The sequence below is a fragment of the Canis lupus genome, chromosome 6 (genome assembly GCF_011100685.1).
Source record: "Canis lupus familiaris isolate Mischka breed German Shepherd chromosome 6, alternate assembly UU_Cfam_GSD_1.0, whole genome shotgun sequence".
Lineage (NCBI taxonomy): Eukaryota > Metazoa > Chordata > Mammalia > Carnivora > Canidae > Canis > Canis lupus.
In genome coordinates, this window is record NC_049227.1 from 40,747,171 (window position 1) to 40,762,821 (window position 15,651).

The 15,651-nt window shown below is 41.7% G+C and overlaps 1 protein-coding gene across 6 annotated transcripts in view; it reads left to right on the forward strand.

Moving 5' to 3' along the window:
• LUC7L (LUC7 like) overlaps window positions 1-15,651 on the forward strand; it is a 35,832-nt gene that overhangs the window by 2,919 nt on the left and 17,262 nt on the right. For all 6 annotated transcript variants that reach the window (XM_038540956.1, XM_038540957.1, XM_038540955.1 and 3 more), the window contains one exon: window positions 4,053-4,151. In XM_038540956.1, coding sequence (XP_038396884.1) covers window positions 4,056-4,151 — 96 coding nt within the window. In that variant the 5' untranslated portion in view covers window positions 4,053-4,055. The remainder of the gene's footprint in view (window positions 1-4,052; window positions 4,152-15,651) is intronic.

Consider the following 15,651-nt stretch of genomic DNA (forward strand, 5'->3'; position numbering starts at 1 on the left):
ATCTTGGGGCATCTGGGTGGCTCAGCGGTTGAGCGTTGGTCTTCGGCTCAGGTCGTCATCCTGGGGTCCTGGGATCGAGTCCCACATCGGGCTCCCTGTATGGAGCCTGCTTCTCCCTCTGCCTGTGTCTCTGCCTTTCTCCGTGTCTCTCATGAATAAGTAAAAGAAATCTTAAAAATTAAATTTTAAAAAATTAAAAAAAAAAGACCACCACCATTTTCAGATTGTACAGCCACCTCATGGAATATGAAAACTGTTTGCTCATTTTAAGAGTCAAATGTGCATCCATTAGGAAATATTTTCTTTATGACTAATTGTTTTGTTTTTTGTTTTGTTTTGTGTGTTTTTTTTTTTTTTTTTTTTTTTTTTTTACTGTTGTGTGTGGAGTGGCTTGTGGAAAGATTAGAGCTTCTCAAGCTGATCCTATAGAGAACAAATAGGAAGTGAATGGCAGACCCTATACCTTTGTTACCTGAGGTTTTATCTGTAGTTTGACCTGGTGTGGAGATAGGTTTTGCTGTAGATTGTTGTGGGTACCATCAGTGTAGATTAATAGCTTCCACTATTTTTTTTTTTAAGATTTTACTTACATATTCATGAGACACACATACACACACAGAGGCAGAGACTATTAAAAAGTAATTCTGGGGCAGCCCGGGTGGCTCCCTGCTTCTCCCTCTGCCTGTGTCTCTGCCTCTCTCTCTCTCTCTCTCTCTCTCTCTCTGTAATACTGTTGAAGGAAGACCCTCTGTGTGTGTGTGTGTGTGTGTCGGGTGGGGGGGGGCATGCATCATAACCTGGAATTGTTGATCAATCTTAGTGGGAGGAGCCAAAAGAAGCAGAGGGGGAGCAGAGGGATGAATGTGCATGAAAGTGAAGTATTTTAGTTTTTTGAGAGGGGGAGGTCAGATCCCTGGATAGTGTTGTTGCAGAATGCTGATGAGAAAAATAACTATAATGAAGGCATTTCCTACAATTATTTGTAGTGTTAGGTACAGATTGACTCATCAAATGTTTATTGAATAGCTGCTGTGTGCCCAGCACTAAGGATATGGTGCCAGTAAGATAAAATGTTTACTTTTTCCAATGGAGAAAGAGGACATGGAATAAATAAATAGATAACGGGTTATTTTAGGTAGAGTGATAAAAGGTTTCTCAGGGGCAGTGGAGCAGAGACTTGAACGGTGAGAAAGAACACATGTGCACAGGTTAGGGTTATGCCCTAGGTGAAAGATGGAGCCGAGGGACAGCAGGCATGCTGCTGCCGTGTCTGAAGTGGTGAGAGGGAGAGGCAGGCAGAGGCTGTGGAATGAGATGAGTTTTGAGAGGCCATGAACTGAGCAGGGTCACTCCGGTGTGGGGTTGGTGGGGGATGGCTCAGCAAGGGGAGTCTAACAAGAAGCAGACTGAGGAGGAGAAGGAAAAGGAAACCCAGGAGAGTCCATGTACTCGTGAAGATGCAGATGAACATGTCAGGGGCTGCTGAGGGTCGATTAGGGTGAGGATTGGAAAATTGGGTGGGGGTGCTTGTAAAAGATGAGCCTCACTGGTGTGGGCTCCGTGGAAGTGGCAAGTGAGGAGTAGAGTTGAATGATGGGTCTTCTGAGGAGTTTGTGTTTTGTGTAAAATTGAAAATGAAATGAATGTGATTAAATTTTTAGAGCATAGTGGCTAAATGAAGGTGGTTGTAACTTTCAGTCTTATAAGGACTGCTCCAGGACTAAGTTGTTGCTCAAAACCATCTCTTGTCATTAGAGAAGTGAGGCAAGAAGAAATGGAAGTTCTAGTTTTATTGAGGCTTAATGGGAAAATACAGTATTGGTTAAGGTGTTTGGGAGAGTAAGAAAGCTGGAGGGAGGGTAGTGTAACTTGTCTCAGTGGAAGAAATTTGGTTTTCCAAACATTCTGGAAAGCTTTTAGTACCCTTCCCTGTCAGCAGTGTGAGACCACCAGAGGGGAGAGAACACAGGTGTTTGTTCAGTAAAACAGATCTGACACACCAGACTTAACAACCTATTAAAATCTTGTGGAAGAGGACTTCTGTGGTATTTCAGCTCTGTTTGGTGTTTAGCTGCCAGGGGGGAATTGGCCAGTACTTCCCTGCCTCCTCAGCAAAGCTGAAGATCTACAGCCAGAGAGTAACCATGGCACCTAGGCCTGTCCTCAGCGTGAATTAACAGTGACTCCTTGAGAGTTCTCACCCAAATGAACACAGTGAATTTTTGCTTCAGGGGTGGTTCACTAATGTCAAAAATATTCTTGACAGTTGGAGTTTCTAGAATAGAATTTGATTTATACTTTTTTTTTTTAAGATTTTATTTATCTATTTATGATAGAGAGAGAGGCAGAGACACAGGAGGAGGGAGATGCAGGCTCCATGCCAGGAGCCCGACGTGGGACTTGATCCCGGGACTCCAGGATCACGCCCTAGGCCAAAGGCAGGCGCTAAACCACTGAGCCACCCAGGGATCCCCTGATTTATACTTAAGATGCTTAGTAGTAGAAGGTTTTAGTGCTTGCTTCTTCTGATGGTAGGTTTTCTTTGAGATACAGAGCTTTTATTAGCTTTTAAGCATTTCTGGTATCTGCCATTTATTTTGTAGTTATAGGGCTTTTCATTTGTGGAGACTTACTTTATTTTGTTTGTTTTTTTTAATATTTTATTTATTCATGAGAGACACAGAGACACACATGGGCAGATGGAGAAGAGAAGCAGGCTCCCTGCAGGGAGCCTGTTGCGGGACTTGGTCCCAGGACCCCTGGATCACGCCCTAACCTGAAGGCAGATGCTCAACCACTGAGCCACCCAGGCGTCCTTCCATGAAGTTTTTGAACTCAGCTGGACATAGTTGTAGTTTAAGCTTAAAGGAGGTCCTAGACTTTATAATTTTTGTTTACTAGTCAGTTAAATAGACACAAAGTGTGTGGACTTCACAGGTGTCTCCTCATTGTGATGCTGGGTTTTGTTAGCTTGCACTATGTGACTTGATACTGTGATCCTTAGACTACAAACTTTCCTTTTGCTCTCCTTTTCCTTTGGCCACCTTTTGCTTGATGGCCATAGGTGGAGGGTGCCATCACAGAGATCTGCACTCTTAGTTAAGAAATATACTTTTGTCTAATTGTTCTACATGTGCTTACAACATGTGCACATTAGGCTACTCTTACTGGTAACAACCTTTTGTTTCTCAAACAGGGCAACTGAGTGGCCCGATTCTATGTCTCCAGTTCTATCCAGGGTCATTTACTAGGTTAGGACAATGTTAGGGGGAATTTTTGACTATAAATTGGCCAATTCTGTTGCCTTCTGCCTTCTGGTATACAAAGAGATACACAAAGCCAAGCATTAGGTTGTGTTGTAATTGCCAAAACCTGATTGCTCTCTGCTCTTTCCTTTTCCTTGCCTCTACACCTTAAGCATTGAGCAACTTGCATAGTGAAGATTACAAGAAGGAATGCCTAGAAGTTCATTCTGTTGATAATACTCTTGTTTTCTGGCTCTTTCCTTGTAATCTCTCCCCTCCTCCACGCTGCTGTTTGCTGAGTAGATGCTGCTGCCTTGCTGCTGCTCCTTTTTTTTTTTTTTTTTTAAGATTTATTTATTTACTTAACTTAGAGCTTGAGTGGGGAGAGGGGCAGAGTAGGAGAGAATCCCAGGCTGGCTGGCAGGGAGCCTGATGTGGGGCCACACTGAGATCATGACCTGAAAGAGTTGGATATTCAACTGTCTGAGCCACCCAGGTGCCCCACTGGATAGGCTTTTCTTCTATGACGGATGCAAAAATACAACTAGCAAAAGCTAATTAATAATGGTTTTCATAAATAGTCCAATTATCTCTAGGTCTAAAAGAGACAGAAACTTTCACAGTTAAAGTCATAATAATCAGGGTGAAAGAGAAATAAGGTTTCTTGGGTATATACTGTTTCTTAACATTTTTATTATAGTTTAGTATTCAAAAAGGTATTTATTTTGGTGACAGTTGAAACACCAGATCATATGCTTTTTACGATGCATAGATGTTCATGTGTAAATTTTTGTTTCTTTCTCACAGCGCATGGATTTAGGAGAATGTACCAAAATCCACGACTTGGCCCTCCGAGCAGATTATGAGATTGCAAGTAAAGAAAGGGACCTGTTTTTTGAATTAGATGTAAGTTTTATTTTGTGTTAATTTCTCCCTACTGTGAAGAGCCAAATATCAACTAACAAGAATAACGTAACATTTGTAAGTTATAAAGCAAAATAACAAAAGAGATAACTTATTACTCTACCACTCAGACTGGGAGCTAGGACATGGCCAGTACTATCTGGTGTCTACCTGTAAGTCCACTACCCCAATGCTGTTGTGCATTTTGTACATATTGTTTCCTTTTAATGTGTTATTACATATTTCTCTGATTCCTTGAACTCTGTGTTTTTGTTTTTATGCCTTACGATATATAATTTCATAACATATTCTTTAATAACTTTATTTTTTTCGTTCAGTGTTCTGTTTCTGTTGACCCATTTTGTTGGCTATGGTTTATTTTCATTGTTGCTTGAGTATTCCCCCAAGCTCTATTCATTATTTATAGATTAATTGGGTTGATTCAGAGATTTGTTTTTCCTATTACAAACAGTATTATGAATGTTTTTAAATATATTCTCGGCGTACACATAGTAGGATTTATCCAGGTCTTTTCCGAGGAGAGGAATTGCTGGCTTGTACAGGATACGTGTGTTCATCTTTACAAGATAGTTCTGTAACGGTGTCCTTTTTCTCTTTTGTTTCTGTTGTTGATAAAGATATAGTATCAATTTATAACCCAGTAGTAATGTTAAATTTTTGGAGTTTAGTGTTTTTTTTTTTTTTTTTTTTAAGATTTTATTTATTGATTCATAGACAGAGAGAGAGAGAGGCAGAGACACAGGCAGAGGGAGAAGCAGGCTCCATGCAGGGAGCCCAATGTGGGACTACATCCTGGGTCTCCAGGATCACACCCCGGGCTGCGGGTGGCGCCAAACCGCTGCGCCACCGGGGCTGCCCAGTTTAGTGGTTTAAAAATGGAATTTCACAACTTTTAAAAAAATTGTTGCCTCCCAAAGGAATCTTTTTTAAGACCTTTTTTGTAATCTGTCCCCTACCCCTCTGAGATTTTTGTTCCCACAGAACCCTGTATAGTAAGTAGCTTATGTGCTGTGGTCCTTTCAGGCCACAAACCATTGTGGACCTAAGATTTTTTTTCACCCTTTAATAGCAGGGTTCATCCTTTCCCATTGAGAGTGCAGAATTTAGAGTCACTCCATTTATGTTTTCTCTTTTTCCTAATCCTCCATCACTAGTATGACCAGAGGTCAGTGAAGGGGTTTGGTGGCATTCAGATTCCTAAGTGATGGGGAAGGTACAGAGCTTGGTGTGAGGAAGCCAAGGAAAGATGTCTCCTCCTCACCAGAAGACACTTTAAAGGAGAGACTCTGTTTAAATCAGTAGTCTTGTGATTAAAATTAATGATTCTTTCCCAGATTCATTCTTTAACCACAGTGTGCTGTCAATGTTGAATCTTTAACTAAAAATGCCTTTAGCAACAGCTTGACTAAGAGTAGAGAGTTGGAAAGGAAATTTATCTATACTGTGAATTTTCATTCTTCAATAAGCTGCAGATGCTTATGCAAAGAAGCCATTACTAGGGACATCAAGGTTTCAGAGATTGATAAGTGCATAGGTATATATTTTGAAATCTCAGTTATACTCATGGTTTCTGGACTACAAGTCTTAGTGTTTCTACTAACTCAGAATGTGAGTATTTTTTTTTTGTTTTAAGATTTTATTTATCTGTTAGAAGATACGCACGTGCACAGAGAGGAGGTTCCACATGGGAGCCTGACATGGGACTCTGACCCATGAGATCATAACCTGAGCCGAAGACAGCCACCCAGGCTCCCTCAGTGCATTTTTAAAAATTTATTTATTTTTTTAATTTAATTTAATTTAATTTAATTATTTTTTATTTTTTGCATTTTTTTAATGACCCGATGAATTTAAAGTTAGAAAACAGATTAATAGAAAAAATGGAGTCACTGAGATGCACAGAGTCATTTAGTATATTTTGAAGGAGGTGTATTTTGCCAGTGTGAAGAAAGTAGGGTGTTTTTAATGAATATTGATGAAAACTATGCATTAGCCAGTAGGAAAATACCCAGTTGTATCCCCAGGAAATGAATTTTGTTGTTTTGATGCTTTGACGTATAGAAGCTATAAGAGAAAGATTAGATTATTCATTTGTATAAAATTTAAAATTTAGCATATTAAAAATACCTGTACACCTGCTTGGCTCATTCCTAAGAGCATGTGACTATTGATCTTGGGATCACAAGTTTGACCTTATGTTGGGTGTGGAGATTACTGGGGGAAAAAAGTTCCCATATATAATGAGAATAAACTGGGACAATATTTGTAGTGTGTGTGATGATGGGCTAGTTATCTTTATATGTAAAATTCATCACGATTGACACGAATGGTGTATCAATGGTTCAATAGAAAATGGGCAAAAGATAGAAAAGGACGTTTCCTAGTTGGCACATAATCCTATGTCAGGTGCTCATCCTTACTCAGAACTGAAGAAATGGAGGATTTCTTTTTTTTTTTTTTTTAAGATTTTATTTATTTATTCATGAGAGACACAGAGGCAGAGACATAGGCAGAGGGAGATGTAGGCTCCCCGTGGGGAGCCTGATGCGGGACTCAATCCCAGGACCCCAGGATTACCACCTGAGCTGAAAGCAGAGGCTTAACCACTGAGCCACCCAAGTGCCCCAGAAATGGAGGATTAAATAATCCTGGTACACCTCCTGGATAACTCAACATCTCCCGATGTGAAAGCACTTGTTAGCATGGTCAGTTCTAAGATTCTATCTCACTGATAGACTTGCACATAAAGCTAAATTTGTTCTAGAATATTTCTATAGCATTTATAACTGCAAAAAAACAGGAACCAAGTAGCTGTCCTCAGTAAGGGACTGCCTAAATCACAGTTGCTGTTTAGGACGAAATGATGTATAGCTGTGAAAAGAGAATTGAGCAAGTTCACTGTATTGTTGATGTGAAATTATCTACATGATGGGTTAAGTGGATATGCAATGTCTGATATGATGCTTCCATAGTGTTTATTTAACTTACTCTTTTAGAAGATTTTATTTGAGAGAGAGCACACAGGTGTACACGAAGTGTGGGGGAGGTGGGGAGCAGGATAGAGGAGCAGAGGAAGAGGAAGACTCCATGCAGAGCAAAAGTCAGATACAGGATTCAGTCTCATAACCTCTGAGATCATGACCTGAGCCGAAATCAAGAGTTGGACCCTTAACTGACTGAGCCACCTGGGTGCCCCTTAGTGTGTGCGCGTTTTTTTAAGATACTATTTTTTTTTTTTTAAGATCTATTTATTTTAGAGAAAGAGAGGGTGGGCGTGCACACAGGTGGTAGGAGGGGCGGGGAGGGGGCAGGGGGGAAGGAGCATCTTCCCCACTAAGTGCAGAGCTGGACATGGGCCTCAATCCCATGACCCTAAGATTGTGACTTGAGCTGAAACCAAGAGTCGGACACTGACCCAGGTGCTTCATGTCTTGTTTTTGTTGTTGTTGTGGTGGTTTTAAAGATTTATTTTTTCATGAGAGACACAGAGAGAGGCAGAGACATAGCCAGAGAGAAGGCTCCCTGTGGGGAGCCCCGATGGGAACTCGATCCCAGGACCCTGGGGTCACGCCCTGAGCCAAAGGCAGCCTCTCAATGGCTGAGGCACCCAGGCATTTCTTGTCTTGTGTTTTTTTTTTTTTTTTTAATTTTTATTTATTTATGATAGTCACACACAGAGAGAGAGAGAGGCAGAGACATAGGCAGAGGGAGAAGCAGGCTCCATGCACTGGGAGCCCGACGTAGAATTCGATCCCGGGTCTCCAGGATCGCGCCCTGGGCCAAAGGCAGGCGCTAAACCGCTGTGCCACCTGGGGATTCCCTCTTGTCTTGTTTTTTAAACAATGTTTTAAATTGTGTACATCTTTATTTTTACTTATTTTTATGTGAGCTCTGTGCACTTCACGACCCTGTAATCAAGAGTTACATGCTCTACCCACTGAGCCAGCCAAGTGCCCCTCCACAGTTTGTGTGTTTTTTAAACAAGGCTGTTGTACACCTATTAATATGTTCAGATGAGCAGAGAGATGTTCCTATATATAGGAATTAGGTTTTCATTTTAAAAGGTAACCACCCCTCCCCTCTACCCCTTAAAAATCATTTTTGATCTTATAGATGGTTCATATTAAAATGTTTGATAACAAGTGCTGTAAACACGTGGAAAAGGTCCTCCTACCCTGAGGAATAAAGGTCAGCTTGCAGTAGCTGTATTTGAAGGAGGGTAGTCAGGGCATAGTCTGCATGTGAAATGCATATATGTACTTCTTGCAGAACTCTGCTGTTGGGAACATATCTTAGGGATATGTGCAAAAGAGTACATAGAAAAGATGCTCATTGCAACCGTTTTTTATTTTATTTTATTTTGAATATTTTATTCATGAGAAGCAGAGAGAGAGATAGGTAGGGAGCCTGATGCGGGACTTGATCCTGAGATCCCAGGATCACAACCTGAGCCAAAGGCAGATGCTCAACCACGGAGCCACCCAGGCGTCCCTGCAACCTTTTTTTAAAGGGAGAAAAAGAAGCTATAATGAAGCTTAATGGTGAACGAGTTACCAAAATTGTCTTGTCACACAGTGGAATGTTGCTTTGTAAAGCCAGAAGATATCTCTGGGTGTTAGGGAGGGAGATTTTTAAAAAGTTTCTCCATTGGCTTTTAATATAATTCACATGCCATAAAATTTACCCAAGGTTCTCTTTTGTTTCTTTAAACACCATACCCAGCATGGAGCCCTTAAGTTTTGTGTGTTTTTTTTTTTTTTATTAAAGATTTTATTTATTTATTCATGAGAGACACACAGAGAAAGAGAGAGGCAGAGACACACAGGCAGAGGGAGAAGCAGGCTCCACACAGGGAGCCCGAGGTGGGTCCCGATCCCGGGACTCCAGGATCATGCCCTGGGCCGAAGGCAGGCACCAAACTGCTGAGCCACCCAGGGATCCCTGGAGCCCTTAAGTTTTTAATTTATATATATCAATAGTGTTTGCATGTACATGGGTTACTCTTAACTACAGTGATTAAAAGTGGCCTGGCTGTAAAATACCAGGCTAAGACAACTTTTTATCTCCTTAGTTTTGCAGAATACACTTTTATGGAAAAATAAAGCTTTTCTCAAAATACAGATTTATTAAGTTAATTTGATGAAAATTGGTTTTTAAATCTTTTCATAGGTAGTGCACGTTCACTCTGGGAGATTCCAGAGGTCTAAAAGGCTCCCCTTTCCATGTGACCAACCACGAAGTCAGTTTCATCTTTTAAAGATAGCTGATTCAGGATGAACAGATAGGTTTATCAGAAAGGCTAGATGTGGTTTTTCTTGTCGAAATTGCAGTTTTGAGAAGCAGAATCCTTCAGAAACATTTTAGCCAGCTGTGATCAGTGGGCTGACTCTTGCTAATCCTGACCTACAGACTATTGTAGTCAGGTCAGTGCGAAAGCTTTGCATACCAATGGTCCTGCTAAGACAGCCATGCCTTTTATTAGTTCTTTCATGAAAGAAAACCTTTTTTAAAACTTGAGTTTTTAATTGATTTGCTAATTCTTGGTACATTAGTTTAAAATTCTCTTTTTTTTTTTAATTTTTATTTATTTATGATAGTCACAGAGAGAGAAAGAGAGAGAGGCAGAGACACAGGCAGAGGGAGAAGCAGGCTCCGTGCACCGGGAGCCTGATGTAGGATTCGATCCCGGGTCTCCAGGATCGCGCCCTGGGCCAAAGGCAGGCGCCAAACCGCTGCGCCACCCAGGGATCCCTAAAATTCTGTCCTTAGGGGCTCCTGGGTGGCTCACCTCAGGGCGTGATCCCCAGTCTTGGGATCAAGTTCCACGTCGGTCTCGGCCCCCCACGGGGAGCCCGGTTCTCCATCAGCCTATGTCTGCCCCTCTCTCCTGTGTCGCATATGAATAAATAAATCTTAAAATAAAATTCTGTGTTTATAGAAGGCATTATTTACAGAGAGCATTAAGATCTATTTTCATAATTAGTTGCTGAATTTATAGATTGACATTTGACTTTCAGTAGGTCTTTTTTAAGAGCTCAGCCCTTTTTGGGATTCCTGGGTGGCTCAGCGGTTTAGCATCTGCCTTCAGCCCAGGGCATGATCCTGGAGACCCGGGATCGAGTCCCACGTCAGGCTCCCTGTGTGGAGCCTGCTTCTCCCTCTGCCTGTGTCTCTCATGAATGAATAAATAGGTAAATCTTAAAAAAAAAAAAATTCAGCTCTTTTTACAAATTTAAAACATTTAAGCAATTTTTAAGAAGCTATCCTACAAGGATATTTGCTTATGTATGAGAAGACATAAAATGTTCATTGGATCATTTTGAAATAGTGAAAATACCCAGATAGGTTTGGTTTTGAAGGGGCTAAAGTAGTTGCCTTACAGTGAAATGAAATACTGCATTAGCTGTGGATGGCAGAAGAAGGCATATCTGTTGATGTGAAGAAGAAAAAATGGAAAGTTGCCATACTGTTTGGTGGAATGAGAATTGTGTATTTAGGTTTGCATCCTAATGCAATTTAAAAAAGAACGTACCAAATGTTCTTATACCAACAAGAACAGCTTGCTTCTTACCTTCCACAAGCTGATCTTGGTTGGTTAGATTTGTAGCAGTGTTTCAGAGCAGTCTCTGGAGGCCTGTGTCACATGGCCAGTTCAAGGATTGGCTCTGGGTCAGAATTCTGAGGCTCTGCTGGCTCAAAGGAAGCAGGGAGTTGTGCTCATAGAACTGTTAACAGTTTAAAGCTATGCTTACACGGATTATTTTTCTGTAGAAAAAGACTAAGGTTGATTTACCAGGGCTTCCTTGACTGATTTGAGAAAGCAAGAGATCTCACCCATGCGTCATGCGTAAGGGTGGGAGAGGCGGAGGGAAAGAGAACCTGAAGTGGATCTGCTGAGTGCAGAACCCTTCACGGGACTCAATCCCACGACCCTGAGATAGGACCCTGGCTTCTCACGGATCTCCAGACAAACCGCACACCTCAGTCATTTCATCTGTGAACACGTCAGCTTTGCCATTGCCATGGGTATGGAGACTTGGTATCATCCTTGATGGTGACAATCTACTTGACGTGTCTTGAAGAACGTGTTACTGAGAAACTTTAAAGATACAGAAGTGGGCAGGATAATGAAATTTCCGGGGTTTGTCTCCCAGTTTTCAGTGACTGTTGATGTGGAGACTCTTGTTTCATCTTTATCATTGTATTTCCCCACTGGATTTTTTTTTTTTTTTTTTTTAGGGGTGGGTGAGTGACTCAGTCGATTAAGTGCTTGCCTTCAGCCCAGGCCACCGTCCCAGGGGTTTGGGATCAAGCCCCACGTTGGGCCCCTGCTCAGCAGGCCTGCTTTTTCTCTCTCCACGCCGCTCCCCCAGCTCATGCTTGATTTTTCTCTCTTTCTCTCAAGTCTTTTTTTAAAAAGAGATTAGGTTTTTGTAAGTAATCCCTACATTCAACATGGGGGCAAACCCACAACCCTGAGAAGTCGCATGCTCCACTGTCTGAGTGCCAGGCATCCCATGCCCCACTGCCCGTTCGGATTCCTTTGTACTAGCTGCTAGACAGAACTGCACTGCTAAACACTGTAAATACTACATCTAGAGGGAGGACTGTGTTAAAACCAGTCATTTTAAAAATAATTACTTAGTATGTGATAATGTTCAAATTTCTGAGATTGCTTCAAAAGGGATTCTTTTATAAAAGTTTTATTTCTTTGACTCAGGATTCAAAATAAGGGCTACACATTAGAATGCTTTGTAAGTCTTTTTAAATCTATTTGTTTGAAAAAATTTTTTAAAAGTCTCCGTGGATTTTGCTGATTATAACCTCATGATACCTTTTTAACATGTTTCCCCTAATCTTTACAACTTCTGTACTCTAGGAGTTAGATTTGGAGGCTTTATCATCAGATTTAAGTTCTTTTGTGACTGAAATATTTCAGAGGCAGAGCTTTGCACTTGCTGTTACATCACCTCACCTGGCACAGTGATCAGTTGGTTTGGTTGTTGCAGGCAGCCTTAACCTATTGATTGTCAAGGTCCCCTTCAGCTTCAGGTTTTGGCCTGATCCTTTAAGCAGCAGTCGAGGATTATTGCCTAATTGTAAGATGAGTTATTTCACTAAGGTTGCAGCATTACTTACTAATGTAAAAACGTGTGAAACCTCTCCACTCTGTTTTTCAGTCACCTGGGTGCCTCCAGAAGTAACCGATGTCTTCTGTTTCCTTTGGGGTTTATGTGGATACCTGAGGCAGACAGTGTCTATATTCTCTTTTATTTTTTTATATAGATGGTAATCTGTACACCTTGTTCTACACCTGCTGCTTTTTTTTTTTTTTTTTTTAACTTTTTAGTATATTTTTGTATAAAGTTCCTTATTCCTTTTTTGGCTATGTAGTATTTCAAAGGATGGGTGTCTAGTTTATATGACCAGTCCCCTGTTGATGGTTGTGGTGCTGCGTTACACGTTGCCATCATATGCACGTATCCAGGGGAGATTCCTAGATGCAGAACTGTTGGATCAGAACGGTATCTGGGGTTTTGATGGTACCATAGTGTTATCCAGTGGGGTGAATGCGTAATCCCACTAGCAGTGTAGAAGAGTTCTCCCATCTTCACATCTTTGCTAACAGTGAGTAACCATATTTGGGCATATTAAGAGGTATAGAAAGGTATTTCTTTGCGTAGGTATTGCCTGCCTGGACCCTCAACTTGAGCTTGGTGGGTGGAACCACTGGTGTTTTATCTGGGAGAAGGTGTCTCCCTATCTTTACCATTGGCTCCCTCTAGGTCAACACAGTCTCATCCTGACTGTGCCAGGGGCAGGCCTGATTTCTCGAAAGTACTTTGTCCAGAAATTCCTTAGGAAAGGGTGTAAAATGTTTTGCTACTAGGTAATCTGTATAAAGAACATTTTAAGGTGCACTGGGGTGGCTCGGTCGGTTTAACATCGGTCTTTGGCTCAGGTTGTGATCTAAGGGTCCTGGGACCAAGCCTTGCATCGAGGCTCCTTGCTCAGCGGGGAGCCCACTTCTCCCTCTCCACCTTGCTTGTGCTCTCTCTTACTTTCTGTCTCTCTCTCTCTCAAATAAGTAAATAAAATCTTTTTTTAAAAAAAACAAAATGACATTTAAAGTTTCTTAACTCGGGGATCCCTGGGTGGCGCAGCGGTTTAGCGCCTGTCTTTGGCCCAGGGCGCGATCCTGGAGACCCGGGATCGAATCCCACATCGGGCTCCCGGTGCATGGAGCCTGCTCCTCCCTCTGCCTGTGTCTCTGCCTCTCTCTCTCTCTCTCTCTCTCTCTCTCTGTGTGACTATCATTCATTCATAAATAAATAAATAAATAAATAACTCGAAAACTGGCAAGCAGCAATGTTAACACATTAATTTACCTTGTGAAAACGAGCATTTCTTTAGTGTCAATATATTGAAAATATAAAGATTTTGATTCTTCTTAATTTAATAAAAAAAGATAGTTAATTTTTTCCCCTAAATTGTCTTGCTTTGTGATGTTTTATTTGACAGGTTCTGAAACTACACATCCTAAATAATTTTCAGACTATCTTTAATATACCAAATGAGACCAGTTCTAATTATACCTACTTTTTCTATGTACAGATATAAAAATAATAGTTCCATTTACTAATTAAGTTGGATATCCTGGGTTAGAATCCCTTTATGACCTTGGGCAAGTTGTTTTAACTTTTTCTATTCATCCATGAACCAGGCTGGTGGTGACTGCCTCAGAGTTGTACACATTATGCGTAGGGCCTTTGGAGTCCTCATATCCTGGTGCCATCATTTAGTAGTTTGGAAACTACCTTAATTTCTTCATCTGGGAAATGGAGACCTTCACAGTTTCTAGGTGGCCATTTTAAGACATATGTGGACATGCAACATAGCACAAGGGCACGTGTTCCCTGTGACCAGCCTCAGGTTCCCTGATGTCTGGCCAGTGTCATTTCTACTGGGCTGGCAACAGCTGGGAACAGCACCACACAGTCCCGAGTGTGGAGGAATAGCCTCCAGCCACAGTGAGACTTCTCTGCCTACTTTGTGCCAGCACTGTGCTCAGGCATCCTCAGTAGTCCAGGTTTCATCATACCACTCTTCAGTCGTAGAGATTGGGTGACTTTGTAGTAAATGGTAGGTTGTGATAAGGTCTTAATTTGTAGACTTGAATACTTTTTTTTTTTTTTTAAGCTTTTATTTGAGAGAGAACATGAGTAGGGCAGGAAGGGGCAGAGGGAGGAGTAGAAGCAGGCCACCGGTGAGCAGGGAGCCACCATGTCAGCCTCAATTCCAGGACCCCGAGATCATGACCTGAGCCAAAGGCAGATGCGTAACCAATGGAGCCACTCAGGCCACCTGACATGAATTCCTTTTTTTTTTTTTTTAATTATTTAAGTCATATATTTTTGGACTCAATCTGAAGTTGACAAACACATTGAGAAGAAGGGGCAGTCGAACAGTGCCATCTTTTAAAGGATGTGGCAGTTAAAAGATGTCTCTCTGTTGTGGCTATTCTATGTGTGAAGTTTGCCATTTAATTTTTAGCTTATCAGATGCCTGAGTCTGTAGCTAATTTGGGTTCTGCTGAAGCTGCAGCTGATTGCTTTAATTGGTCAGGGTGCTGGCAGGATTATCTCGTGGTCTGTTCCCCACTGGACCCCTGATGAGGGGATTTATGGGTCTGGTGCAGGTGTGAGATGGCTCTGTTTGGGTAGATAATAAGGGACTCTGCACCACAGACTCAGCACCTCTGTGTGGGTGTGGACCTGGGGCATTTGAGGTTAGTCTACTAGGCTCCTTTGTCCCATATGAGCACAGGTGGCATGTGACCTGTATCGGCTTGCTGGCAACTTGATCCTGGAGAGTTATCACCCTGTCAGCAGAGTTGGCAACCCTGTATCTTTCTGGGAAGTATAATACTTGCAGATAAACACTGATCATTTGCTTTCCTAATTGTTTGATTTGAACATAGTGAAATGTTTATCAGGGAATGTTTGGATGACCAACAACAGGAAAGAGATCCTGAACTCCAAAATTGAAGTAAAATTGGGAGTTGACCTTAGTGGACAATGATGCTTTAGCCTTTCTCCAAGCACCCTTGGGGGGCTTGGCACCATCACAGAGCCTCTTTGTCTTGACCTATGTCCAAGTATGCATTTATTTGAAACGAGCGTTTTCTGGAGGAGACTATAACCCTCTTGTCCATTCTAGTGTCACACTGATCCTCGGGGAGTGCTTTCTCTTGCCCATCTTTGGGTGGAGGGTCATAGATTATCGCCGTTTGGTCTGTTGGCCTTTCATCGGCTTTATATCACCTCCACCCAGAGGTTTTTCTTCTGTATTTTTTGGTGATAGATCCTGGTGCAGTCCTGTCCTCCTGTGCTACACTCCCTTGCTGTCATACTTAACACAGTGCCACCATCTGCAAGTGGACGAGTGGGTGTAAATTATGAGGTGCTGCTTGCTCATCACT